Raw genomic sequence first — 26894 nt, 5'->3', positions numbered from 1 at the left:
GAGAAAAAAAAAAAATCAATTCATTTTATAGGCAAAAGCTCTAAGCTGGCCAAGGCCCTGCACCAGCTGCCATGCCAGCAGCTCACCATGCCCATTGAGCACGTGTTAGCACGTGTGGGACTGATCCTGCAACGTCCCAGCATGGTTTCTGCACTCAGCACCACCCACAGCATCCTCTCGGTCCTGTGTGGACACCCGCTAGCGATGCTCCACCATGAACGCATCCCCCAAAGGCCAGGGAGCGAGGGACTCGGGGCACTTGGCACACGTTGCAGAACCAACCCCAGCCCATGACCTTGCTTCTTTTTTCCAGCCTTTTCCACTTTCTGTGCGGTGACAGTCTTAGGGCTGGAGTTACAAAGGCATTTAGGCACCTGAAGATGCAGAGGGAAGCCAACAAAGATTAGGCATCTGCATCCTTTGAATTTGCCCGGAGGATGCCGACCCGCGTTTCCACAATCTGGCTGCTGGGGCCAGGTAAAGCTAATTGTGTGAGTAATTCTGGTGATTTTCTTACTCCTGTACAGACATTGACAGGATCAGCCCCCCTGTTACTCAACAGAAAGCACTTCCCGGCAGAAAACACAAACAAATTGCTCTTTGTATCACAACATTTTAAAATAAAAATATCAATAAGGAGCTAAGTCAAACCTGCAGTTTAGATTCAACAGATTATTCAGTAGGAAAAGCGAAAACAACGAAGCTCCTCTGAGTATGGTAATCGCAAACACAGACATATTGCTTTTTCAGATCTCAAAATCTCGATACCCAAGATCAGTAGAAAACTAAGTAGAAAATGCTTTTTATAGGATTCAAATTCCAATTAAATTAGAGCAGATTATTCAACAAGAAAGCCTACGAAATGAAGCCTCAGTTTATGTATTGGAAAGCAAAATGCAAATATGTTGCTTTCCGGCTCGCAGGTTTTCAACCCAAAAGACAAACTTACTTTAAGTAAAAATTATTTCATTCAAATTCTGGGGGAATCGACTCGGGGAACTGATCCTCGGCTGAATTATTCAGCTTTTTTATCAACAGACTTCTTTCTTCCCTCTTTATTCTTAATTTGCCTATTCATAAATTCCAGCGCTTTGTCAGTCACAAGAAATACTTTCCAGTATCTTTGACAAAGCAAAAAATTAGCAGGGAAGGGAACTGGCACAGAAACACTTCGCTGCAGAACGCTTCCTTGCGGTGTAAGGCGTTTCTCTCTTCCTGGGGCTTTAATGCCACAAGAAATCCATGGGATCATCTCGGCTGACCTTCCCACGAGGCCTCCACCCCGGCCTTGGGGACGATCCCCGCGTGTCCCTGCAGCCACTGCTTGGTCCCCACAGCCCCCGGAGGCTGCAGGGCCCAAGGGAGAGGGGTGATGGGGGCGGGCTGCCCACGCCAGCAGCCCCACTGAACCGTGGGCAGCGCTGGGGGATCACCGTGCTGTTGGGACCTCTGCTCTGGGCTGTGAGGTCCCGCTGGGCAGAGCGGCGCGCGTGTCAGCAGACAGCCCTGCCACTCCATTTCTCCTCCTCCTAAGCCCGGTGTCTCCTCTGCAGCTCGCGGCTTTGACTTCCAGCCACTGGATCTCATTACGTGAGCCCGTGTGGGCCGCGGGTGTTTCCAGGGGAAATACCGGTGATCATGAATCTTTCCTTTTGATCTGCAAACATCAAGCTCTGCTGTTCTAAGGAAGACTCAAAGGTTACAGGGAGACCTTGAGTCAGAGGGGTAGAACTAGATAAAAATCTCGGTTCGGTAATTTTATTAGGAATCGGGAAATATTTTAACAGGGGGATTAAATGTAACTAAACACAGAACTTAAAAAGAAGGATGGGATTTGTTCAGCTGACACACCAGAGGAGCTGTAGGACCTCAGAAACAATTTGTAAAACCTCATTAAAAAGGAGAGGCTCTGCGAATCCACCCAGCTTTTGCAACCAGCTCTGCGCCTTCCTTCTTCCTCCAGCCTGCAGCCACTCGCTGCTGCGCTGCAGAGGGGAAACTGCTCCTGTTACCCCCGCAGGCGTGGGGATCCACCGAGCTGGGGGACTCAGGGGCCGAGATGGGTTCCCCCTGTCTATGCCATGAGCTGCTGGAGGTCTTGGCGTGCACGCATCCCACCACGGTGGCTGGAGGGGACGTGTCACCCTGCCCTGTCCTGCCCGGCCACAAACGCTCGCAGCGCTGCATTTTTTGCCTCCTGAGATGCAGGAGGGACACCAGAGATTTTGGCAGCAGCGTGGAGAGCAGTGGGGTTTCTGGTACCCGGGAAGCTATTGGAGGTGGCTTACGTGTTTGAGAGGTGCTTGGAAATCTTGGTGCTGGGGAAGAAGTGTCCCTCAGCACTTCTTCTCCCCTGGTTCTTGCATGGGGTGAAGGCTGCCCAGCCCTCGGGGCTCCGGTTGCGGGTGAGACCCCCTGAGCAAGGAGGGGTGGTGAGGTGCACTGGGAGGGAACTGCTGCAGAGCCTGGAGCAGTGGCGGGAGCAAAGGGCAGCTCAGGGAAGATGCCTCGTTCCCCCAGGATGCCTGATCCTGAGCCGGTGGCTTCTCGTTCCTGCCAGGGGCACGGCGAGGGCTTGGCCTGTGCTGTACGGAAGGGACAAAACACAGCCCAGGAGCTGCCTCTGCTCCCAAAGCTGGGGAGGGAGAGGCAGAGAAGGAGGAGGATAAAAGGCTGGGTACGGAGGGAGGTAAAGGACTGCTGCCTCCATCTCATTTCCCATTAGGGCGGCTCGAACAGCCCACGGTGTCCCCTCCGCGCGGAGGGTAATGGGCTTTCTGCAGAGCTCTCCGCTCCACCAGGAGGGAATGAGAAAGCAATGTCAAATATATGTTTGAAATGTCAACAGAAGGGCCCTGCAAGATTGACTGCAGTCTCGTGAAATATTTAATTCTTTCTCTCCTTATGAAGAGAGACGTTAGTCTGGATGAAAGATTTATGCAGGGGGAGCAGGGCAAGAGAGGAGGGGAGGGAGAGGGGGAAGAAGCACGCGGGGAGAGGGAGGGGAGCGGCTTGCTGCCTCTACCCCTAACAGGGCACCTGTTTGATCTACCTGCCTATTACTCATCGCTGGAAACGCTGGCTGCTGCTTCATTATCTCGGCCTCATTTCTTTCCATCAGCATCTTTTCCCCTTGTGCCGCCTTTATCCTCGCCCAGACGCCTATCGCAAAGCTCCGGCGCACCTGCGCGCCACGGGGCCGGGCGCCCTGTGTGGTGCTGCGGGTCTGGGGGCACACAGCCGCATCCGAGGAGGGCAGGGAAAGCACACCCGCTGTCTGCTCAGCAGAGCCCTGCTGACATCGGTCCAGCTGCGTGGGGTTGGCTGAACGGGGAGCCCCCCGGCAGCCAGAAGGGGCCCCGGAGCCCTCTTGGTGACTTCCAGCAGCGCCGTGTGTCACCAGCACAGGCTGAGGCAGCGGAGCCTCGCCTCTCCCCCCCCTCCCTAGTGACTGTCACCAGCAGCAGGAATCAATGCGAGGTCACGCCAGCGAGACCAGAGCCCGCTGAGGAAGCGTCTCCCCAGCCCTGCAACTCGGGAGGTGTCGGAGAGGAGTTCCCACCAGCCACAGCGACATAAAATTCAAAAAAAACCCCACCTTTTTGATTCCACTGAATAGGGGTCTTTAAATAATTTCGAAATGTTTTGATACTTGCTTTTCATTTCTAGTTCTTTTTGCAAAACTATAAATTACCTTAGATTTATTAACCTAAAAAATTGATTTTCTTTCATCTGGAATGTGTCAAAAATGGGACATTTTGACCCCTCCGAGCTTTTTTTTTTTTTTTTTTTTTTTTTTCCAGAATTTTTGTGAAATGGGTAATTTGTCACAATTGATCCTTTTGGGGAAGGCTTTGAATTTCAACAAACGGGTATTTACTGATGAAGACACACTCAGTTGATGGATTCCCAAACCAGTCCTATTCACGCAGTGGCTGTGATCTCAGCCTTCCAGAGTGGAGGAAGGTTTTGGTGCACGACTGAAAGCGTCCACGTCCTGGTGGGGATGTGTGCTGCAGGGGGGGCCTCTCAGACAGTCTCAGCACCCTGCCACCCACCTAGCCCAGCTCCACAGCAGTCGTTGTGCCAAAAATGACACCCCAAAGGGCCCCCTGCAGCCCTCGGGGCTCTGCGCAGGGCTCCCCGTGCACCCCCCTGCTGAAACCTCCCGCACTGGCATCGCCGGCGTCCAAGCTGTTGCACTCGCTGCAGCGTTAAACCTTGCTAAATGCTTTTAATATTTAATTGGTCTTTAAAAAACATAAATAGGCAGGCTATTAAATGCAACTCCTCAGGCAGAAGGCAAGTCGCGTTTGTTACCCAGAGACCGATGGCATCTTGCAAAATGCACTTAGTGTGGTTGGAAACCTAGGGCCGGGGAAGCGTTTCCTTTCCTTCGGTGTGATCTCGGGAGCAGGAAGCCAACAGTGCTCAGAAAAATCCTGTTTCCTTCCACCCCAAACCCGCAGCCCGGTGCTTGGTGACAGGGCCCAGGCGCACGGTGATGGAGAGGTGGTTGGAGAAGCCTGGCCAGGCTCAGGCTCGCTCCCAAGCGCAGGAGCATCACATCTGCTGCTCAGCCCCTCTCGCACCGCACAGGCAGCACCCAGCTCCTTCCTCAGCATGCAATTTATAGGTGCTAAGTGGTGGGGACGAGGCCGGTGGCCCCGTTCTCTGCAGGTGACAGCGGTGGCAGTTCCTCCAGCCGCAGTGCAACAGCACGGAGTTGCATCTGCGGAGGGTTCTGCTGCAAATTCCCACCCCCAGCTGTGCCAGGTTTCCAAAGGGCTTTAACTCCAGCCCCACACGTCCTGGCTGGAGCTGATCCCTCAGGAAGACAATTCTCTTGCCCCAGTGAGACACCGCCAGGAGACCCAAGGCTTGGGGCTGCCTGTTGGTGCAAGTTACAGCCAATAAAGCAGATGTGTGGGTACATAACACTTGGGAAATCTGCAACAAAGCAAGGAAAAGCCCCCAGTAAAACATCTTCAGAAGTTCACAGAAGGTTCAGCTGATGCGTCGTGGGAAAATTTAGCTTTATTAGCAAGACTAGGGTTCAGCCCGTCCCTCCTAAGCACCCGAGCCAGCAGTCCTCGCAGCAGAGGTGGGAGCGATGCAAAGAGCATCCTCCCCTGCCATCACCTGCACACTCGTCCGGCTCCTTCAGCACTGCCAGCACAAGTGGTGGGTGAACCTCCACACATCTAGAGGCTGATTTTTCAATCAGACGAGCACTTAAGCCTCCCAGAGTTCAGGTACTTGCCTCTCCACTGCTACTCCTGCCTCTTCAGTGCGAACAAGTGGGCTGGAAATCCCAAGAGAACAAGCTTTGCTCTGAAGTTGCCAGTGCCCGGGGCTCGTGGGTTGGGGGTGGCCCGAAAATAGCCGCTCTTTGAGCTCGGCTCCCTGTTGTTCACCCCCAGCAGTGGCTGAGCCACCACCAGCTTTTTCTAACTCTGGAGAAATGCTGCAGGCCTGCAGCAGCACTGGGGAGCTGCCGCTAACTGCCCAGGAATAATGATCCCACTGGTGGAGCGGAGATGGGAGGCAGCGGAAGCAGCAGCAGCAGCAATAACAACAAGCGAGGAGCTCTCCGGCGCTGGAGGGCCTGGGGAAGGCTCGGGCTGAGTGCTGGGTACCAGACCCACTTGGTTTTTTCCTGCACAAGGACTTGTTGGAGGAGAGCAAGCAGCCGGGGAGTTTGCATCTCACCACGGCACCCCATTGCCTGCAGCGTGCCCCCATGCGCAGCGCGGAGACCCCTGCGTGGGCAGCGCCTTCTGCTCCTCCTCCTGCACACGGAGAGGATGGGGGCGGGTTGTGAGGCTGCACCAGCCAGGTCGAGCTCCTGCAGCCGTGCCAAGCCCTGCTGTGCCGTGCAGCTTCTCCCTGCTTCCTGCTGGGGACCGAGGTGGCTGCCACCCAGCACCAGCAGGCAGAGCAGCATTGCCCACCCGGAGCAGAAACGCTGTCCCAAGGGACCTACTGCTCGTCTTCTCCTTCTCCTCCCATGGAGCCCCTCCAAACCTGCCCAACGCAGCACAGCAGCCAACTTTTAGTCTTGCAGAAGCTGGCAGCTCCCAACTCTCTGCCTGTTCCTTTCTCTTCCTCCACTTTTCTTCTCCCTCTCCTGCAGAACCAAAACATTTTGGAGACTGCACCCCGCGCTAGCCTATTATTCACAAACCCTCCTATCTCCCTGCTTCAGGATGCTGCCTGGATCCGACCAATTACCAGCTCCCTTGATGTATAACACCATAAAACCCTTAACCTCATTATAGAAAATTTCTTTTGAATGGCCTTTAAAAACCATCTCATTACACAGGAAGAACTGTAATTACCTTTAACAAGACAGAGATATTGTGCGAGCGACTGCGTTCAGGCTGTCAAAACAGCAGCGGTGGGAGTTCATCTCCAGCCGGTTGCACCACAAGGGCAAACGCTTTGTAATTCCTCCCCCTGCCCCGTGCTGCGTCCCAGCCCTCCTCCTGCCCCTCTCTCCTCCTCTCTGCCCACCTTTGGCGAGCAAACACAAATTCTGAGCTTCACGTCTCATCTCTGTTCTTCTTCCCCAGGTCTTGCCTCTAACGTTTTTCATCTCTGCAGAGCTCTGCGGTAACTCATGGTCGATGGTGTCCAAGGGTCGCTGGGGCTCCCAGTGGGAACGGGGTGCTGGAGTGGTTCCCAGGACTCAGCACAGCCCCAGCGCCTTGGCACGATAAAACCTTTCCGCCTGGGTTTGGTGGGGAGGGCTGGATTAGAAAGAAAAGGCTTCCTTGAGGCATTTCCCCCCTTCCTCTGCTAGGTCCAGGTTTGGCCTCTAGTGACCAAGCGGGGTGGGCACGGGGCCACCTCTGCCACCAGGACCTGGCTCCTCGCTGCTGTGGCACAGCTCCTCGTGGAGGAGGACTGGAGGGGTTAAGTTGTTTTCCTTGCTGCACGCATGTGACTCAAAAGAGGTATTTTTTCCAAACAAATTTTTTCCATCCCATCTGTCACTAATGTCAATGCACTCCTTTGCCCAGATCTAGATTTTTTTTTTTTTTGAAAACATTAAAATCTAACATTATTTTAGAAAAATCAGAGTACGTGTTGCCAGAGCTGTGATATTTTCCATTTCTCAGAAAGTCGCTGCTGCAGCGTTTAACCCTTGGTGCTCATCCCCAAGGGCTCTGCTCTCCTGGCTCCTGCTGGGCACCTCTGCCTCCGGGTGGCCCTCCTCCCTTGGGGGTTTCGGGCTGCTTGTTTCTTGTGACCCTTTATTTTTTTCTGCCTTTGGGATGTTTAATTTAATTAATTAATTAATTAATTTTAATGTGGCTGCCCTGCACTTCACAGCCAGCCAGAGGGCCCCAGCAAACGCTTCTGTGGCTTTGCCTCCAAAACGTGCACCTGGTTAGTGCTGGTCTTGTGCTATGCCAAGGAGAAGAGGGTGGACACCAAGCAGGGCAGCTGGGCCCCTGCTAATTGGCCTTAATTGCCCTGATCAGCCCTCCCCGGAGCCCCCATGCCAACCACCTGGTGCTCCAGGAGCTGCTCGTAAGCTCAAGCCCAGGCCCCTGGGCTTGTGTGGAGGTGTGTGCATCTTGGGCTGCTTCCCTTGCTGCCTGCATGGAGCTTGTCCCTGGCTGTTGGTGGCCCCTGCTCTGGCTCTGATGGCTCCCTTGGCTCCTGTCAGAGGGAGCAGCCAGCCCTCGCTGCCTCCTGGTGCGTTTCTGAAGCATTACAGTGAGTTTTGCCCCCCCAGCAGAGCTGTAGAGGTGCCAGTTTCCCTGCTGTGTGAGGTTCCCCGTGTGCCTTCTTGGGGCCGGGCTTTTCCATGTGTTATGGGTGTAATTCCTGGGCTGCGGTGGGGAGCTGGGCCCGCCTGTGTGCGTTGGTCCCCCCTCGTGGTCCTGCTCAGGTCCCCCAGCCTTGCCAAGGGCATGGCTCGTGGGGCTGGGGTTAGCGCCTGCGTTGTGGGGTATTTGGCACAGGTTTCCCCACCGAGCCTCCCGCAGGGCGCTTTCAGGTGCCGGTCCTGCCTAGTTGGTCTGTCTGGGGGCAGATGTGGCTGCGGGTCCCTGCCCCCCAGGGACCCTGCCCCAGGGCTCCCCCTGCTTCAGCCGCCCTCCTGGGAGCGCCTTGGCGCGGCCCCCTCGTCTCTGACCTTTCCAGCACCGTGCCACCGTGTTGGCTGCCGGAGCTGTCTCCAGCTCCGTTTGCTTTCTAATGGGTCTGTGGGGATGGAGAGGAAACGGGCAGCCAGTAAAAAGGGAGAGTGGTGATACGGTCAGAGCTGCTGGCATGACACAATAACTCACCGTGCGTCGGGGGTGCTGCGTTTCCATGTGCTGCCCCCCTGGCTGTGCAGGCAGGGCTGGGGCCCCCATGCCATGGGGCTGGCAGCTCAGCCGTGCCGGGTTGTGTTGCTCTCCTGGCTGGTGTGGCTCCCCCCGAGGGGGGTTAGAGACCCTCGGGGTGTTTTTGTGAGGTGGTGGTGGACTCTGTGGGTGTCCCAACCCCTCTGCCATCACACACGTTGATTGTGCCCTAACTCTCCGTGTCGTCAGCTGCGTTCCCTGGTAGCATCCAACTGGGGGTGCTTTTAGATGAGGCTTTCCTGTGCCCCTCCAGCAGCTTAACTACAAAGGGCAACCGAGCCTCTCCTGCTTGCCAGCAAGGGCAAAACCTTCCTGCGAAGCTATGCTGCCCTAGCAAAGCTGTCCTTCCTGAGCCCGGGGGAAACACGCATCCCAAAGCTCTCCAAGTGGCTGCGCTTCCCCAGCAGCAGCGCGTATGGGGGTGCCCCTGTGCTGCCTCTGGCCCCTTCCAGTTCTCCACCTCGGTCCCAGCACATCTGCCAGCTCGTCCTCTGCCAAGCCCCTCTGGCCAGCGGGGACATCCCCTGTCCAGCTGAGGTACATTCGATGGCCTTTGTGGTGGTGGAGCAGAGCTTGGTGACCTCGCCATGTGGCCGGCTGTGCAAGCGTGCCCTGAGCCTGCCAGGGGCTCGGAGCGGGGTGCCGGGGGAGCAGCCAGGTGTGTGCAGCACAGGGAGGCTCACAGGGCACAGGAGTGAAATTTTCACTTTCTGGAAGTGAAAACAAAGGAGTTGGGGGGATCATGCGTCAGTGCCAGGCAGGCAGCGGCCAGGTCTCACCCTGGTCACAGCATTCCTCGTCTGGGTGCTGGTTTTTCTGCAGACTCTGTACCCAAAACCTGGGGCTTGCCCAAACTGCTGGCAGAGGAGGCTGAGTGTTTTATCTCCCTCGGGCGAGCTGCAGTGGCTGGATAATCCCGCGTGCCCTAACGCCAGCTGCAGGCGCCGTGGATGGCTGCCCAGCCCGGTGCTTTTTACAGCCCTTGGCTTTGCTATTTCAGGTTCTCGTGCGGTGTCCTGGGGACAGTCTTTTGTGTGGCGTGTAGTTCGGTGAATATGTAATGTGTTGTTCCAGGGCTTTATTGCTTCTGTGCTGCGCTGATGTAATGGCATTTGGGGAGCTCTGGCACTCCTATTAGCAGCTGGAGGGGAGCAGAGGAAGGATGTTCTTCCTCTCCGAGCCCATCATCTTCCCCTCCTGATGCTCTCAGCCATGATGTAGTGGTCTGGAGGAGACAACTTGTCTCTATTAGCACTCAGCGCACAACAGCCGGGTGGATCGTTAGAAGCAGCTATGGATTGGCCGTGGTTTTAAAAGGGATCTAAAATATTTGGCCAGAGCCCCGTTGGAGCGTTTTCAGCTATTGGGAAACCTTCTGCTAGACAACTTGGCTTCCCTGCGCCTACAGCCCCTGCCCCAACGTGCATGGAGGTTTGTGGCTGTCTCGACGTGGAGGGGAAGGAACTTGTGAGGCTTCAGCAGTGTCGTTGGCACCCAGCCCTGCCCCATGTCCCTGCCCTGGCTGGGGCAGGGGGAGAAGGGCCGTGCGGCTGCAGGGGGAGCATCTCACGGGGGGCAGCGCAGGGCGGCACGGGTGCTGGGGGAGCCTGCAGCGGCTTGGGGGGTGGGCGGGCTCTTGCCTTAGTTAGGTGGGGTTGGAAATGTTCCCCTCCTTGGGATCTCCATGATTCAGGGCAGGACTTAACTCCTGTTCCTTGCTGGACTCGGATCAGCTTCTTCTGGGCTGTGACCTGGAGGGCAGAGCCTGCTCCCCACCGAGCCCCGTGGCCCTGTCCCACACGGCTGCAGGGGCCCGACCCGAGGTGCCTGAGCTCACATCTGCAGGCGGGCTCCCAGAGGGGCCCTGTTTCCCTGCGTTGGCCCCTCAGCACCTTGTGGGGTTGGGCCCCTCGCGCTCGGTAATTGTAATCGCTAATTTTAGCGTGGTGGCACTCGCTCAGTCTGCAGTTGCCAGGAAGTGTGAGTGAGGTGGATTAATACTGCACAGAAAAAAAGTCAAGCTTCTGGTGCGAGATCAATGGATCATAACTTGGTGACATTTGAAAATACATCTTATTAGCAGTTCATTTCTTGGCGCTTTCCCTGCATTCCCTGACCCCTTTCCCTGCCATCCTGGGGAGCTGCTGTGCACGTGGCTGCCGAAATCACATCGGCTGCATGGGATAGCACTTTGTGGCTTTTATCCCGTGGAAAAGATGGTGATGAAAAGAGGTGAAAGAGCTGCTGGTCACCACCGTGCAGTGACAAGAAGCCATTAGTGCTCGCAGCTGTGGTGGCTGGGATTTTATTCCAGGCTGGCTCAGGGCATCCGAGTCCCCCCTCGCTGTTGAAGTTGCGGTGCCTCCAGGACCAGCTCTAACAGAAGGGTGAGGCTGGGAGAGCCCGGGGAGCCCAAGGCTGTGGCCCTGCCCTGCAGGAGGATGGAGGTTGAGTGCCTGTGCTGCTTGGAAGGTTGGCCTAGTGCTCTTGGGGTGTAAACCAGCACCGATAAAGAGTGGTGAGGTGAGAGGTGCCCTGGGCAGGGCACGTCCTTGGCTGGCCGTGACACTGCTCGGCACTAGGATTGGGATCTTCACACGGAGACCCTTGTTTGGCAGCTCAGGTGTCTTCCTTGAGGCCAGGGCTCAAGGCTGAGGCTGTCTCCTTCTGATTCTCCCCTGGGCTCTCCTGTAATTCCCGTGCTTGTCTTCTCTCGCCACGTGTGGCACTGAGATGCGCACGCCGCTCTGCCTTCCCCTCCTCGGGAGGAAGCTCATCTGCAGCCCTTGGCTCCTCCTTCCCCGAGGAGGAATTACCAGGGTCGGGGTTTGGGCTGTGGGGATGATCCCTCTCCAGGTAAGCTCGGATGAGGAAGGTGCCGTGCGGCTTTCCTGCATCAGCAGCGTGCCGGAGAAGATGCACTTCCCTCTGGTCCCCGGAGTCGCTGGGAGCTGCGCTGAGTTGTGCTCAAATGGAAGATGCTTCTGTACACTTGTGTAAGCAATGAAGTGACTCAGGTTGCCCACTCAGTCTTCTCTCTCCACAGCTTGTTCCCCGAGTCCCTCTGGATGCGTCTGAAGCATCCTAAATAAGACCTGTGTGCGAGGTGGAGGCTGCGCCGAGCTGCTCGGGGAAAAAATAGGCCACTGCTTTTCTCACGCAGGCAGGCATTTAAAGAGCCTGTGCGGGAGGAGTGTGGGCATGTGGCGAAAGGCGAAGCGAGGAGCCACCCCCTCCCTCGGCAGCTCACCTGCCCCGCACGAAATGGGGGTGCCGGGGAGCCAGCCTGGGCGCCTTCTGGTAGCGTTTGTGGTGGCACTGGCTTTGCACAGCTCTCTGATCATACGGCAGACACCACACGGGAGGAACGGTTTCTATTTTGCTTTGCCTGCCCGTAGAATTCACAGAACTGCTCAATTTTTACCTCTGCACCCAGAGAAGTTGATGGCAAAACCGGCTCCCCGAAAAGGGGTTTGGTGGAGCTGGCAGCAATCCCTGCGCTCCCCCGCTGGCTTCTCCAGGCAGAGCATCCGTCTTTGTCTTCCAAGCCGAGATGCTGCCTTTTCTCTAATTAAATGAGGAATATCATCTCTTTATATTTCTGTCAGCTGACTTCAAATTAAAAAGGGACCTATAGGAGCCAGAAAAAACCCTATCCTCCCTTTGTGGGTTGCCTTACTTGTTGTTTAAGTTTTTTTTGCCGACGGATAATTCCATCTGAAGGTCTCCCGCGATGCTGTGGTAACCCTTGGATGCTGTTCAAGTGCATCCTGGCCCCCGGCGAGTGCTCATTGCCTCCTAATTGCTCTAAATAAGTTGGGAATGATGAAATTAAAGTGCCATTGATATCAGGCAGCCCTGGCACGCTGCAGTTACAGGCATGTGAGAGAAGTGGACAGATGGGGAGATGTTACGATAATGGGTATTAAATGTGGACTTTACCCTGTTTGGGATCCCCAGCTAGGCACGCTTCAACTTTGCGGCTCAGCAAGTTTGGCAGCTTCCCTTCTGGCACCCCAGGTGAGCGTTTGGCACGGGTTGGTTACGTATGGGACGTAAAAGTAAATCCACTCCTGAATGACCTCTTGGTTCCCCGAGGTCCCTGCGTGTTGTGCTCCTTGGGGCCAGAGCTGTGTGAAATAACCCTGAGGCCATAAATCCTCGGTCGCTGGTCTTTGGGGTGATGTGATTGCACTGAGTAGGTGGGGGCCGTTGGGCTGTGCTGCTTTGGCCAGGACTGAAGTTCCCGCTCTTGGTCTCTTCCTAAACACTAACTGGTCTCCAACAGCCCTGTCCCCGCGCATAAAGCCGCCCTCTGGTTTGAAGTGCGGTGTGTAATGGGCTGAAAATGGGCTGGGGCTGGGAGCTGGCCTCGGAGCGTGTGGGGTCTGCCTGGCAGCATTCAGCAGCTGCTCGAGTGCTCTGTTCACCAGGCCGTGTCTGCTTTCAGTTCATTTTGCTCGTGATGTTAGGGCCTGTGGTCACAGGGAAGGATGCTGCCTTGGCTGGCAGTGTCACCGTGTCCAGTAGGAGTGGAGGTGTCCGGATGGGACCCGGTTCTTAACCTAAGACCATCTTGTTGTGAGCCTGGGGTCTGTTCCCAGCTGGAATAGGCTCATCATGTAACCCCTGGGGAGAAATAACCTGAGCCTGGGCACATGGACCAGCAATTCAGCCTCATCCCTGCGGGGTGCTCCCCTCCCCGATCCTGCTGCGAGAGCTGCCCAGGTGCGGTAGCGTGATGCTCGCGAGGGCTGCGGTGCCCCCACATACCCCGTTATCGGTGGCTGCAGGCACTGCTGCCGTGGCCTTGGCTCACAGGTGGCCCTGCTTCTGCCATCATGCAGCTCGTAGTCCTGAAGGCGGCCGGCAGGTACGGCACAGCGGTTTGCTTTCCAGAAGAGTGCCGATCACTTTAACCACTTGCACATGATCTGGGCTGGAGTCCAGCCACCTGGATTTGGATGATAACTCTCCTGATGCTGCTTGAGCCGGCCTCGTGATGTGTCGGTGTTACCAGCACGCGTGAAGTGGCCCGTGGATGTCCCAGCTGGGCTACGGGACGGGTGGCGGGCTGCGAAGCGGTGGGAAGCTGCCCTGGTGCTGTCTGAGCCACCTCCGCTCCTGTAACAGCCCTCGGCCCTGGTTTCGGCTTCCCCATGGCTTGTAGGATGCGTGCCCTGTGACACGCTCACGCCGGGGCCTGCTGCCCAGACTTGGGTTGAGGCAGCAGGATCCTTTGCTCCAGGCTCGGGGTTCAGGACCCCGAAACTCCCCCCGCTGCACGTTTTAAAGGCTAAAGGAGAGGCGCTTCCTGACCCAGTGGTCTGACCTGCTGCGGGACAAAGGCCAAAAACCGTCCTCTGCTGATGGCTTTGCCAAGTGCAGGGACTCTCTGGGGCTGAGCAGCTGGCTCCCAGAGGCAGGGAGCTGCGGGGCTGCGGCTCTGCTGGCAGGATGAGGTCTCTGAAGCCACGAAGGAGCAGCAGTTGTTCCTGGTCGGGGAGTTAATTAAAGCACGGTAACTTCCCCAAACAGGACCGGGCTGCAGGGGTGTGGGGACGATGCTGTTGGTGTTCCCCAGCGGGTGAGCAGAGCAATCTCAGCACCCGGTGCTGCTGCCCTGTTTGGGTGCCCTCCTGTTGCTCCCTCTGCCCCAAGCACCTGGTGGCAGCAGCAGAGCACCTGGGTGTCCCTGCTGGAACCTACCCCTTGGTCCCTCAGGGACACTTGGTGCTCGTGCTCTCGCCTCGCCTTCCTCTGCACCCCCTCTGGGCAGGGCATGTCTCAGAAGCCCTGTCTGGGTGAGCAGAGCAGGCTGTTGCCCCGGGATGTCCCGTCCCTGCTCCTCGTGCCCCCTGGCTTACACTGCGTGGAGCCTTCCACCCCGAGGTGAAGCCTCTCACCGTGTCCACCTTCAGTAGCTGCTTCCCTGTGCTGTGGGCTGTAAACGTCCCCTTAATTTAGTGCCTGCAGTGCACTAAAGCAGCAGCCTTAGCACGGGCTCTGCATAATAACCCAGGAGGCTCTGGATCCATGGCTCTGGCACGTGGCTGTGCTCCCTGAGTGCCGGAGCCTCGGCGGCTGATGCCTCCCTTAGCCCAGGTGCCTCTGCCCGTCCCCAGGTCCCATCCTGGAGGTGCTGGGGACTCTGCTGAGCATCCGCACAGCTCGCTTCCAAAGGAGAATTCCCCGTTAAATAGAGAGATCCAGCCTAATCCGGGCAGGCAGGCCGGTCCAGGCAGCGAGGCGCGTGGCTCCCCCACGTTTCCTTCTGGCTACGCTCGCTAGCAAAAGGTGGTTTTCCCCTTCATGGGAGAGAACAACAGCTCTGACCTTGAGGAGAGAAATGATGAGGGTTCGGAGTTTTCCTTCCCTTTTTGTTGCTATTTTTTTTCGTGCGAAATATTCAAGTTGAGAGGGATTTTTGCTTAAACAATTCATGCCCAGTGGATAGATTTATTTCACTCGGCTGCCAACCACAAGAAAGCCCCGCTATTCCCTGTGGCGTGGCGTTTTTTTCAATACTCATAAATACTCCGAGCTAAATCTGAGTCTGTTCTGTGCAGGTGGGAGGAGCGGTGCTCCTGCCCTGCTGGATGTGCCTCCGCAGTGCCCCGAGCGATGCTCAGCGCATCCTCAGTCCCCTCGTCTTGCCCATGACGTCCCCAAGGAGCCTTCCCTGTAGCTCTGGGAGCTGCCTCCCTGCACCTGATCCCTCCTTATTTCTCCCTCTCGGGGATCAAGGTCGTGTACTAACGGTGTTTTTTCCATGTCCTTGGCACCAAGAGGTGCTCCGCAGGCAGCGCGTCCAGATCCCACCTGGCTGCCACCTCCCACGCCTCCGCTCCCTGCCCATACCCTGCTGTCCCGGCTGGGCAAAGCGCGCGGTTCCAGGCTGGCTGGGCGTTGTGCTCCTTCCAGGGAGGAGGGGAATCTGGAGGGTTCACTTCAGGATCCGAAGGATTTATGTCCAAGCAGGCATCGGAGATGCAAAGAGAGTTTTCAGGCTCGGCAGTGGAGTGGGGAGTCAGGGTCCAAAAAAAAAAGATTATTGAATTGAAAGGCGGGCTCAGAGGGAGATGTGATCTTTTAAACACGTCAAAACTGGCTGTTTTTAATGCTGATGATGGATTACTTAATATTCTTTCCCGAAGCCCCGTTCCATGCGATGGGATGTGCCTGCAGGACGGGCACCACCTTGGCTGCACGGCTTGGGCACGGGGGCTCCAGAGCTGCCGCGGCATCGACTGCTCGGCAGCCACTGGCGTCTGCCTTGGTTTCCCTTTCCCTGCCCGCTGCCCCCAGAACTCAGCCGGGAGGTCTGGGGAGCTCTGGCTGCCTCGTCTCATCCCTGCCGGGGTGGGCTAATGCAGGGAGGGCTCTGGGCAGATAAACGTGTCTGTGTGCTACCGGAGCAGCAGCAATGGCTGAGCAGCACCGTACGGCTGGGTGCTGTGGAGGTGCTTAGCCTAAGCTCCGTCTAATCCTCTTTCATCTAGCAATCGGGCTAGTGATCTCCCAAGAACAGGTTTTCCGACACCGGCCTCGGGATCTGGTGGCACGTGCTTGCGCTGGAGGGGAGTGCTGCCTCGGGGGGCTGCTGCCCCTGAACGGGGCCCCAGCAGGAGGGGAAAGGGAACGAGCTGGAGCCTCTGCTCTGAGCTCTGAACGTGGCCTCTGGGTCTCGGGCTTCGGTGTCAGCTCTCGTTTTTGTAACGTTTTACAGCATATGTTTTCTTTGCTTGGCCTCTCGTGGAACATAAACCAGATTTTTATAGCCGTGACTTTAGGTTGGATTAAAGGTTTGGTGTCTCTTTTTTTTTTGACCATCCTCTGGATCTGATCTCTTTCTGCTCCTCTCTGTTACACGCTGCTGGTGCACCCGGGAATCCCGCAGCTCCCCGGGGAGCACTGGGAGTCACCGCAGCGCAGGGCAATGCGGGGCTTTGGGTCAGCACCAGGGGGTAGTCTGGGGGTGAAAGAGAAGGAAAACTTAAAGCATGTTTTAAATAGTTTGGTTCTTTTCCTGTGCACTACAACCCCAAAGTCCTCAGGGCATCTCCCCAGCTGCCGCTCCTTCCCGTGCCCTCGGTTACACGGGGCCAGGAGCTGCAGGGCTCCGTGGGGTGACCGCGGTGCTGCTCTCTGTCCCCGCAGCCCCTTCTCACTCTCCCTCCCCTCCTGTCCGCAGGGCTGAGCGAGGCGCCCCGCTGCTCCGCGCCGGGTCCATGAGCCGGGCAGGACCTTGCCCTTCCCTCCCGGGGCCGTGGCACCCCCACCTCGCTGCGCTGCACGGGAAGCCCCCCCAGCACCCGACACGGAGCCGGAGCCGCTGAGGTCTGCTGCCACGGTAGGTCCTGGGGTCGTCCTTCCCCATGCCTCTGCCAGGAGAAGGGGATGCTGCAGGGCTTCGCTGCCCCGCACGCGTCTCCCCATCGCAGCTTGCACAGCGGGGGCTCGTATGAAGACCTGCAAAAAATAACAAAAAAATAAGGCTTTGGAGACTTCATGCACCGAATTATTCAGGTTTCAGTCAACAGAAACCGCTCACGAATTCAGGTTGTATTTAGCAAGCGGTTTTGGCTGGGGAGAAAAAGTGAAACAGTGAAAAGTTTGATTTTGACATTTTCAAAATGAAACCTTTCAGCCATCTGTTTCGAGATGACATTTCATTTTGAAAATTTTCTAGCTTTTTTTTTCTCCCAGTGTGTGGGGGGGAAGCCACCTACAAACAAAATGAAAGCTTCATTTCAGACCAAACAGTGTTTCATTCAGCCCCGGCTTATTACCGGGGCTTTAAAATGTATCCAAGGGAATAATTGATTATCTCCGCCGACCTGCGTTACCTTTCTCCGCTTTGGCCACCGAAACTCAAAGAAGGCAAAGAAAACAACAGCCAAATGCTGGTTTCCCAGCCCGGCCCCTTGGAGGATGCTGCTGCTGGGGCTGGAAGCTGGGCTTTGCAGCAGTTCCTGGAGCGCTGGGCAGCACGGGGGCCCGAGCAGCGGGCGGGAGGCAGGAGGGTGGTGCTGTGCCCCGCAGAGCAGCGCGGGGAGGCGGCGGCTGCGAAACCCGCGAGGTTATTTGCTTTGTGCGGGCGTCTGATCGCGAGGCATGTACTACGCAGCGGGTTTATTTTTTTTTCTTGAGTGAGAGCGAGCTTGGGAAGAGCCTGCGGTGGCAGAACATGTTGTACCACCGACTTAGGGGATGGCAGGAGAGGCTTTGCGGGAGCTAATTTTAGCTCTGGCGGAAAGCTCCCGCCTGCCAGGCGAGCGCGCCGTGCTGAACCCACCCAGCATCCTCCTGCCTGTGGCACCAAGCCTCAGGGCCGTGGTGGCCCCACGGTGGCCACAGGGCACCCGAGTGGTGCTGGCCCTGCTGGGCACGTCAGGATTGAGCAGCAACAAGGAGGAGCTGATCTGGCTACGCTCCACAAACCCCATCACTGTTGGTGCCCGGGAAGCCCTCCTACCATTAAAAAAAAGCCGAGGCTGCCTAATTAGAGAAGGAGGCTGCACTTCTCATCTCCTACCCCTTCTCCACCCCCAGCTTATCCCAAACGTGACCCTATTAATGTTGCAGAAGTGCTGGAAGGGAGATGGCTGTGCTAGAGGGGACTGGCGTGGGGCTGTGCTATGGGGCTGGGCATGCCCCACGCTGGCTCGTGCCCTTAGGGAGGAGGAGTGAGGAGCTGGATCCTAGCGGGGAGAGCAGGAGAGGCCCCAGACTGTGCCATAACCCAAAGCTGTGCTGCAGGGACGTGTTTGCCACCCGTTTTCTAGCAGGGGCGTGCTGCTGGCACCTTCCCGGCTCCTGGCAGCCCGGGCGCACAGGATGCCTGCTCCAGCAGGAGGGCTGAGAATCCCAAAGGACCGGGCAGGTGTCCTGCTCCGTGGTGGGCAGCAGGTGCTCGCCACCCGGCCCCGTGTGCTCCACGTGCTCCTGTCAGCGTCAGCTCCCGGCAGAAGCTTGCTGCTGGCGTTCCGGAGGCAGAACTTGGAGCCATGCGAGGTTGGAAGGCATCAAGGGCTCTTGTGGATCCGAGCCCGGTGATGGCAGCCAGCGGGGTCAGGGCTGTGCCATCTCACTGGCAGCTCGAACCCAGGGCATGGCAGCGGTGGCTGGGGAGGGGGTTGGGGGCAGAGACCACCCTGTGAATGTGGGGCAGCCCCACAGATGTGGGGCTGTCGTGTGCCATCCCCCGGGACTGTAGGGCTGGGGTTATCCCACAGGAATCCCTGGCCTGGGAGGGATGCAAGGGTCTTTCCCCAAGCCCCTGAAACCTGCTGAATCCCTGCCCTCTGGTCCTGCATTTACTGTTCCCATCTTCCCTTCTCTTTTTCCTCTCCCCCCCCTTCATCTTTATCGGTAGCAAATGAAACAGGCAGGGAGAAACCCAATTCGTACCGTAATTAAATTTACTTAGTGGGTATTCAGCTGGAGTAATGAGAAGTTTAATTCAATGATTAGTTTTTTCTTTCATTAATTAAAAATGGAACAACGGTGCAGTTACAGTGGGCTGCATTGATCCTCCTTGTGGAAAGCTGCTGATGGAGGAGGAGGAAGGAAGACTTTTTTCACTTTTTTTTAATCTATCTTTCCTTAGAAATCCTCCCTGGATGTTCTCCCCACATACAAATTCTTTTGGCGTCCCCTCTCCCAGCTGCCCCCTTGGCCCTGGTGCCCCCAGGTCCCCCAGGGGATGGAGAAGGCTTGCTCAGGGCTCTGCTGGAGGAGAGCGGCCGAGCAGCCTCCTCCCCACGCTTCATGGGACCCCCCCATGCTCCCCATGTACATCTTCTCCCTGGTTTGTCCCCAAAAGCAGCCTTGCAGCCCAAGGGGGAGCTTGAGATGCTGCCTGTGGGTGGGCGATTGGAAAGCAGGTCCCAGCCCACGGGAGGTTTGGGGTGGGAGAGTTGTTTTCCTTCCTAGCTAAACAGATTTGGAGCTATTTAAATACATTAAATTCATAAACATGTTTTTGGGGTTTTTTAAACAACTGATGTGTGATAGCAGGGGAAGGAAAAAAAAGAGAAATTAAGATGTTTCCCAGTTCTCGGTGCTCTTCCAGGCTCTGGAGCAATATTAGGACCTCTGCCCAGCCATGCTTCAAAGGACAGGTTACGTTCCCCCGAAGCAGAGCTGCTGCTTTGCTCCTGTTTGTTTAATTGACGTTGAAGGCTTATTTTGGTAGCTTTTGGGATGGCTGAGATCCTCTGTATGACACTTCATAAGGAGGTGCAGTCAAGAACGTGGATGAAGCCCAGCGACCAGCGTGCCATTGATTTGTGCTGTGGATGCTGTGTGTGCAGGGCCTGGCGGGGCAGTGGGGCTGCTCCCCCCTCTCCAAGCCCCCCGCCATCCTCGTGGGGACGTGAGGAGGTGGGAGGAGAGCTAGCCAAGGGCTGGGAGCAGGAGCACCTGGGTGGGAAGCCAACGCTGAGGGTGCTCAGCGCCTCTGGAGATGAGATATATTTGCTGCTCTTGGCCATCCCGAGTGGGGAAGCGTCACCGCTTCTGGAGAGCTCCCAGGCAGGTGAGAGGTGGCCACCCAACCCAGCGCTGTGTGCCTGTGGGGGGGGGGGCACAGGGGGTCCTGCGGTGGGGCTGTCCCCCCCGGCATCCCTCGTGCCTCCTGATGCTCCCCCAGTCATCTGCTGGGTGCTTTGGTGTTCTCCCCAGGGAGGCTGTGCCTGGCCTTGCGGAGCCACGGCGCTGATTTACAGCAGGGTTTTTTTAAGAGGGTTTTTGCGTGCCTGTGTTTCTTAAGAGATCCCTGCAAATGATTCCCAAGTGCTCTGGCCCAAATCTGTCCCGGTAGCTGTCAGCGGATCGATGCTCTGCTAAGTACAGGTCTGCTCTATTTCCATGGGAAAATGGCTCCTATTAAGCAGTTCATTTTGGTCCTTTCAGAAGCAGGTCCACTACATCCTGACAGTCGTGTGTTCCTGTCCTCTGCAGCCTGATTTATAGCTCTTAAATACCAGCTCAGGTGAAGATTAAGTTCAGCTGAGCTCCCTTTTGGGAGGGAGAGGGGAAAAGTATTCACAGCTTTTTAATTTCTCTGCCACTTGCCTCTATCCAACGCCAGGTTTAAAGCCCTAATTGCGGTATCGTTTCCCCCACAGTGCATGAGCGGGAGGCAGAGGAGCGGCCGAAGCCCAGCGCGCCCCTGGCACCTGATCCCCCCGCGTCCTGCCTTCATCTGACCCGGGTAGGTGACGCGCGAGCTCGGTCGCTGACGTATCGCAGTGTGTGATGCTCACACGCTGTGGTGGCGCTGGGACCAGTTCTGGTCGGGTTTCTGTCGCTGTAAGCACGGTAGAAACGCCTTCGCTCCCCGCGCAGCCCAGGGCTGCTGCCCGGTCCTCCCGGGGCCAGCCCTACCCACGTGCCCGGAGCAGGTAGATGTTTGAGCCATCGTGCTGGCACGGGAGAGGGTTTTATCTTGGAGGAGGAAGGTGTTTAACGTGCTTTAGGCACTTCTGTGCAAACGGCACTGTTGAGAAAAGAGGGCTCTTGGCACTCGGCTGCACAGGTGGGTTGCTTCTGCTCGGATTGCTCGGCGAGGGGCAAATGTTTGCACAGAGCAAATCGTCGCAGATGGCCGCGTGCTGCAGCCTGCGGATTCGGGGCAGAAATAGCTCCATCCTCCAGGAGAGGGCAAGCGAGAGGGCCGGCGAGAGGCGGCGTTTCCCGAGATGTCTCTATTACTGTCACCCAGCGCCGCGCTCGCCTCAGCCTCCTTGCAGCTCCCTCGCCGGGACAGTCAAAAGAGACAGGAGCAGGTTCCAGCTTGTACTGTACATCCGCATCCTCGGCTGAAAGCTGTGAGCTGTCAGCTTGATGCAAGCGCTGCGTGAGACGGCAAACATCAGAGCTGACTGGGCTCAGGCAATTTCCCAGGATGTCAGTCCTCAGGAGAGAACAAAGGGATCTCGGTGAAGAGCAGGATTTGGTTTCCTAATGAAACAAACAAGAGAAAATTAGGATGATTCGAGCATCTCTTACGCACCAGAGCTGGGGGGAGGAATTGTTCAGGTTGGGTAGTGTCCAAACTGGAATGGGACGGCGGGGTGTGCTGTGACCTGTCCCCTCGGTGCCGCCAGCAGGGATCACCAGGGGGTGCCCAGGAGGCAGCATCCTGCCCCCATCTCAGGTTTGGAGAAAGGAGGAGCAAAGCAGTGAGGCAGAACTGGCTCTCATACCCAAAGGCACGCACCTTGATACGTAACTTCCCCTTTACATCACGTTCCTTGCTCAGAGCAAACAGCAGCCTGCGCAGGATCAACCAAGGGACCTGCATCCTCCTCCTGGCTCACCTTTCTGGGGAGGGGGCTGGCAGGAGGATGTTTGTGCCTCTGAAGGGAGGTGCTTCCAGCCTCCTGTTGCCGTTGCCCCTCTACAGCAAGGCCAAGCGATGTGTGAGCAAAGAGGAGACCCCAAAAGGGCTGATGGGTGCCAGAGAGCAGCCAGGCAATGGCAGGGGGGATTTATTCCGTATGTTCTGTGTTTAGATGGAGGCAGGGGCGTCTATTCATAGCCCTCCTCTATCAGAACAAAATGCCAGCAGGAAATGGCCAGGCTGGTTTAAGTCCTCCCTGGAAAAAGCAGCGCTGAGCACCGTGTGGTTCTGGCTTCAATTCGGGTGGTTTCTTCCAGAGTGCCATTTGCAAAAGTTGGAGATATTTTTTTTTTTGCTAAGAATAGTATTTAGAAAAACAGGAGCGTGTGTGTTTTCCTGATGCCTCTTCTGAGAAAAGAAAAACAGTTCCTGCCTTGGAAAGCGGGGATGATGAGGGTTATGCGGTCTGTTTCTCAGCCTGATCTCTGCTGCTTCGTGCAAGAATGGGGCCGTCGGGTGCCCCCAGGCCCTGTCCCCCAGCCTGGCACGGCTCTGAGGCAGGCCTGACCCTGACTGGGTTTGTAGTGCGTGAGTTTTATTGTTTAAATTGAACAAATCTTTGAACCTGTGTGGTCTCGGAGGGATGCTTCTCTTCCTCCCTGAATGCGTGTGCTGTAAACGCTTCAGAAAAATCCCCCCTCTCCTCTCCGCTGTTGCTACTTCTGATACAGGAACAAACTTGGAATGGCTCAGGTTTTCTGTGAAGTTCGTGTCATGGATGTGCCTCAGATTTTCACGTTTTAAAGCAAATTTTGAGCATCTGGATAATGAGAAAAGCCTTTAATTGTGAGGGTGGGCACCCCAGCATCCCCGCCTCATGCTGCAGGGAGCCAGAAACACGTTTAAGGGCAGTCAGGGGAGGAGGATGGGGGCCGTAGGGGTAAGGAGGAGGGAAGAAAGAGATGGGAAGGTGTGAGCCTGGGAGCGCGGGCAGAGCCCTGTGCAGCTGGCTGTCCCCATGCAGCTCTGCTCCTCTGCCCTGGCAGCACCACAAAAGCCCCCGCCTGAGCTACTTTTCCACTCCTTACCTCCTGCCCTTGTTTCTTTGGGTCTGTGCTCTGATCCTTTCTGCTTAATTACACCCCAAAAGGGGGATGGGGGGAGAAGGGTTTTTAAAGAGCATTTTTTTTAAAAAAAAAAAAAAATAATTACCTCCCATGAAATATTCAGGACAGGCTGGCTTCTTGAAAACTGGCGTAATTATTCCTGCAAGGCTTTTTTGCACTTCTCGGTGTCTCGTTGCCTTGGGAGGGAGGCAGCAGAAGTTTCCTCGTTAGCATGGGCTGGGGCTGGGCTGGCGTGCTGCGTTAGTGGGAGGCTGTCGACGAACTGGAGTCTGGGGAGGGCAGCTTTGGGGTCACTGGGTTGGCTTCTTCCCGTAAATGCTTCCCAGGGGTGGGCTGGGAACTTGGAAGGGAAGCAGGTGATTTCAGTGGCCTATTGGGGTGTCATCTGCAGGAAAAATGAATGCCCCTTGTGTGCTGGGGTTGTGCTCCAGAGGTGTTGGAGCCCAGCTGCACCTCTCCACCCCTGAGTCAGCCCTGGGGAGACGGCGGTGGGCCGTGGGGAGCGCATCCCACTGCCCCGCTATGTGTGATCCCAAATTAGCACCCCATTCACCCGCCCGTCCCCACGTTTGCTCTGTGAGGCTAATAGGGCTTAAAAAAAAAAGCCTCTTGTCACTGAAATCAGCAGCTCTGACTCAGAACACGCAGAGGCAGCGGACGTGCTGAATAAGGGAACCCTGCTGCTCGAAGGGCTCGCCTGGCAGCGCCCGCGCCGGGGAATCCGTCCTTACCCCGGGGTTGGGGTCAGGGCTCGTATGGGCCCCCCCCGTTCCCATTTGGATGGCTAACTGCTGGTGGGGAGGGCGAAGCGTGAGCAGCGAAGCCAGCCGAAGCGAGGAGTGTTCCTGTGCCGTGTTCCACAATTAATCACGGCCACCCACGTCGCACCTTCCCCCTCCCCGAAATCCTCCCTCGCCTGGTGCCGGAGGGGGGAAGGGAGGCAGCTCCGTTTTATGAATTAATCAAAGACAATGCCTGCTTTTGAGGGCTGCTGATTTAGAGAGCCCTTTGCAGCCGTGTGTGCAGGGTGATTTCTTAGCCCAGCACGGCTCTGGGCGAGCGTGCCAAGAGGAGCGGTTCCAGCTCCTGGCCGCATCCTGGGGAGACGGGCTGAGTGGTCTTTTCATCTACAAATAAAACAACCAGGAACAAAGAAGGCAATAATATTGACTTTCATCATTGATATTCCCATTTATCTCAGTAATAATTAGCAATTCTAGCGCTGGGAGGGCTCAGCTCATAATCTCCCTGTTCCAGGGGAGATTGTTAATGCCGGCACCAGGAGCAGGCGGCCATAAAGCGCTGGGCGAGCGGGGTGGAGGGCTGGGCGCAGCGTGCAGCAGCACGTGGGCACCGTGAGGAGCAGTAAGATGCCTTGCTGGGGAGGATGGAGAGGTGCCCTTGGGCAGGAGCAGTGATCCCACTGTGTACCCAGCCTCACTGAAGGGTGCGGGGGCTCGCGGGGTCCCCTGGCTGCCTCCTGCGCAGAAGCGAGCCCCTCCTGGGAGGGGAGGCAGGGCTGGTGCTGCATCATCGCAGCCTGGGGGCGGTGGGCAAAGCACCTTCCCTGGGGCATGACGTGGCTCCGAGCTGTGCCAGCAGCCCTGCCTTTGGCACCTGGGCGTGGTGGGAAAGCGGGGCGTGAGTGCTTGCGTCTGTCCCCATCCGCCCCCAGGGTGCCTGTGCCATTCCTGCACGGCGCTCCCGCAGCATCCCTGCGCTTGGTGCGTGCTGCTGCCTCCCTAGGCGTTCCCTGTCCTCTTTTAAAAACCCCTCGCGGGGCTGCCTGCAGGGCCACCTCCCTCGCCCTGTGCCCCGTTTTGGGATGAAAGGCAGGGGAAGCGAGACGCCGAGGTTTCGGCACTGCTACCCCCGCCTCTCCCACGTCACCGTGAAAGCTTTGGCACCCGCCTGCTCCGCGCAGCGTCCTGACGCGCTCTGGAGGTCCATTTCCTGCAGCTATTTTTTATCGTCCCACTACGTGCACGTCCCGACCCCGCCTGCCAGGGCTGGCTTCCTGCACGCAGCGTCCCCGAGTGGGATCAGTCCTGCAGGAACCACTGTCACAGCAGCCACGGGACTGGCGCACGCAAATGCAGGGCCGTGTTTTTATTAGGATTTAAACGAGTTTAAGGCTGGCTAGAGTGACAGTGCGAGTTGAGCCAGGAGGGGCTTATAAAACTGCTGTTCATGTATCATATGGTGAGCACGCCAGACCCCGTGGCTCCAGGATTCAGAGGAGAGGAGGGCGCTGTGATGGAGCCGTGCTCGTGCACGCAGCCGTCCCAGCGCTGCGACACCAGGGAACCCCGTGGTGGGGACAGGTTCCTCCGCTTCGGCCCCTGCCAAGGGTGGAAATGGAGCTCGAGCTTTGGGCTTGGGGTGCACGTTCCTCGCCTCGGCGTTGTGCTTTTGATCTCTGGAGGGTATAGCTGGGTATTTGAACGAGAAGCCCACAGCTGTTCTGAAAGCCCAGGCAAAATGCCTTCTGTGCCTCCCTGCGTGTTTATTTGCCTAAGAGAGTGTTTTGCTGGAGAAACACGGGAAGGAGCTCGAGGGAGAGGCAGCGAAGGCGGGGGTGAGAGCGCTGGGAACTTGCAGTACAATTTCAGGACACTTAAGAGCCTCTTATCGTCAGCGCTGAGACAGCGACATCAGAGGCAGCTCAGGCAATTGTCTGAGACAAATTGCTTCACTTGGGGTGTGTGTTGGGAGCGCACTGGTTAAGTCTCCAGGTGAGCTACGTACAAAGCCCAAGAGGAACAGAGGAACACGCTCACATGTGCATCCACACCCGTCTCTGCCCGTATCAGAAGTTATCTCCCATCGATGGCCTTGCATGGAGCAGTCACCACCAGTGCAGTGCTCGCAGCACTTGGGCAGCATCTGCAGAACCCGGTCTCGTACCCGAGTGGAGCTGGCGGTGGTCGCTGTGGGGGGAAATCTCCTCTCCTCCCCAGAAACAAAGCTTTGGCTCGCTTCAGGAGGTGCAGAGGGAAGAAAGCCCCCCCTGCTCACAAGTACCGCGCTGCTGTCCCCGGAGAGGGAGCACTGCTGGTGGAGGCAGAGATGTGACAGCAGCTCGGCTGGTTCATCCTCCTCGGGGGAGAGATGGCAAGCCAGGGATGCGCCTGCTAAAAGGGCCTGCTGGTGGCATTAGGCAATGCTGGGGAGGAGGGAATTGTTTGCTTCCCCCTGCCCCGTGCACCCCAAACAGCTTGGTGCCCTGCTTCGGACAGTAACAGGGGCATGGGAGGAGAGCAGCGGGATGGCGGCAGCCAGGCGAGGATGCCTGGCACATCCAGCAGCCACATCAAAGGGACCTCAGCTGGTGGCATCCGCCAGAAAGCCTTTAATGCCTGGCCCTGGAGCAGGGAGATTTACTCCAGGGACTCATTTCCCTTCCCCGTCACAAAAAGCTGCGTCAACTTGACATTCAAGAAACTTTATTTAATACTTTTTATTCATTTATCAGTTTGGCTAATTGCAGTGCTTTTTTGTTATTTTTTGTGTGCTTTTTTGGATTCCTTCTGGCTTTGCTGCTGTATACTCCTTGCTCTGTAAAATCAGCTCATTTTGGGTTTATTACCTGCTCTCCAGGAGGATAGGGAAGGAGGAGGGTGCCCTGGCTGTGCGCATGTGCCACAGCTTTTGGGAGCTCTGGTGACGCCGCCCGGTCCCAGCAGATCCGGACACGATGTTCCAGAGGCTGCTGCCGCTGGTTCTGGCGGTGATGGGGGCTGTTGCTGACAAAAGCGCATCTTCAGCAGCCCTGCAATGATGCAGACCTGCCTGGGTTTTGCTGAGTTGTTCGTTTGGGACAGAAAAATAGAAAAAAATCAGAAAATGTCCAAGGGTTTCATTTAGCTTTTCTCCTCTGTGATGTTAATTGTCATTTTCCTTTACAAAGAAAATTTTGGTTGTGAAGTTCCTTGGCTTTGGAGTTCAAGAAATGGGAAAATGCTTAGAAATATCCAGACTTAAAGCGAAACATTATTGCCCTTCTCTGCCTCTCAGATTCACTGGCACTTAACGGAAAACGCTTTCTTCTGT

The 26894-nt window shown here is 56.6% G+C and overlaps 1 protein-coding gene across 5 annotated transcripts in view; it reads left to right on the top strand.

The window, feature by feature from the left end:
• The window catches only part of LINGO1 (leucine rich repeat and Ig domain containing 1), a 125416-nt gene that overhangs the window by 59127 nt on the left and 39395 nt on the right, over positions 1-26894 (top strand). For 3 of the 5 annotated variants that reach the window (XM_035336215.1, XM_035336216.1, XM_035336214.1), the window contains 2 exons: positions 16558-16716; positions 20498-20583. Coding sequence is in view for 1 of the 5 variants with exons in the window: in XM_035336211.1 (XP_035192102.1) it covers positions 20498-20583 (86 nt within the window). In the remaining 4 variants the exon portion in view is untranslated. The remainder of the gene's footprint in view (positions 1-16557; positions 16717-20497; positions 20584-26894) is intronic. The other 2 variants (XM_035336217.1, XM_035336211.1) reach the window with 2 other exon arrangements.

This window comes from Oxyura jamaicensis, chromosome 10 (genome assembly GCF_011077185.1).
Source record: "Oxyura jamaicensis isolate SHBP4307 breed ruddy duck chromosome 10, BPBGC_Ojam_1.0, whole genome shotgun sequence".
NCBI lineage: Eukaryota > Metazoa > Chordata > Aves > Anseriformes > Anatidae > Oxyura > Oxyura jamaicensis.
This window is presented reverse-complemented; position numbering and strand designations above follow the sequence as displayed.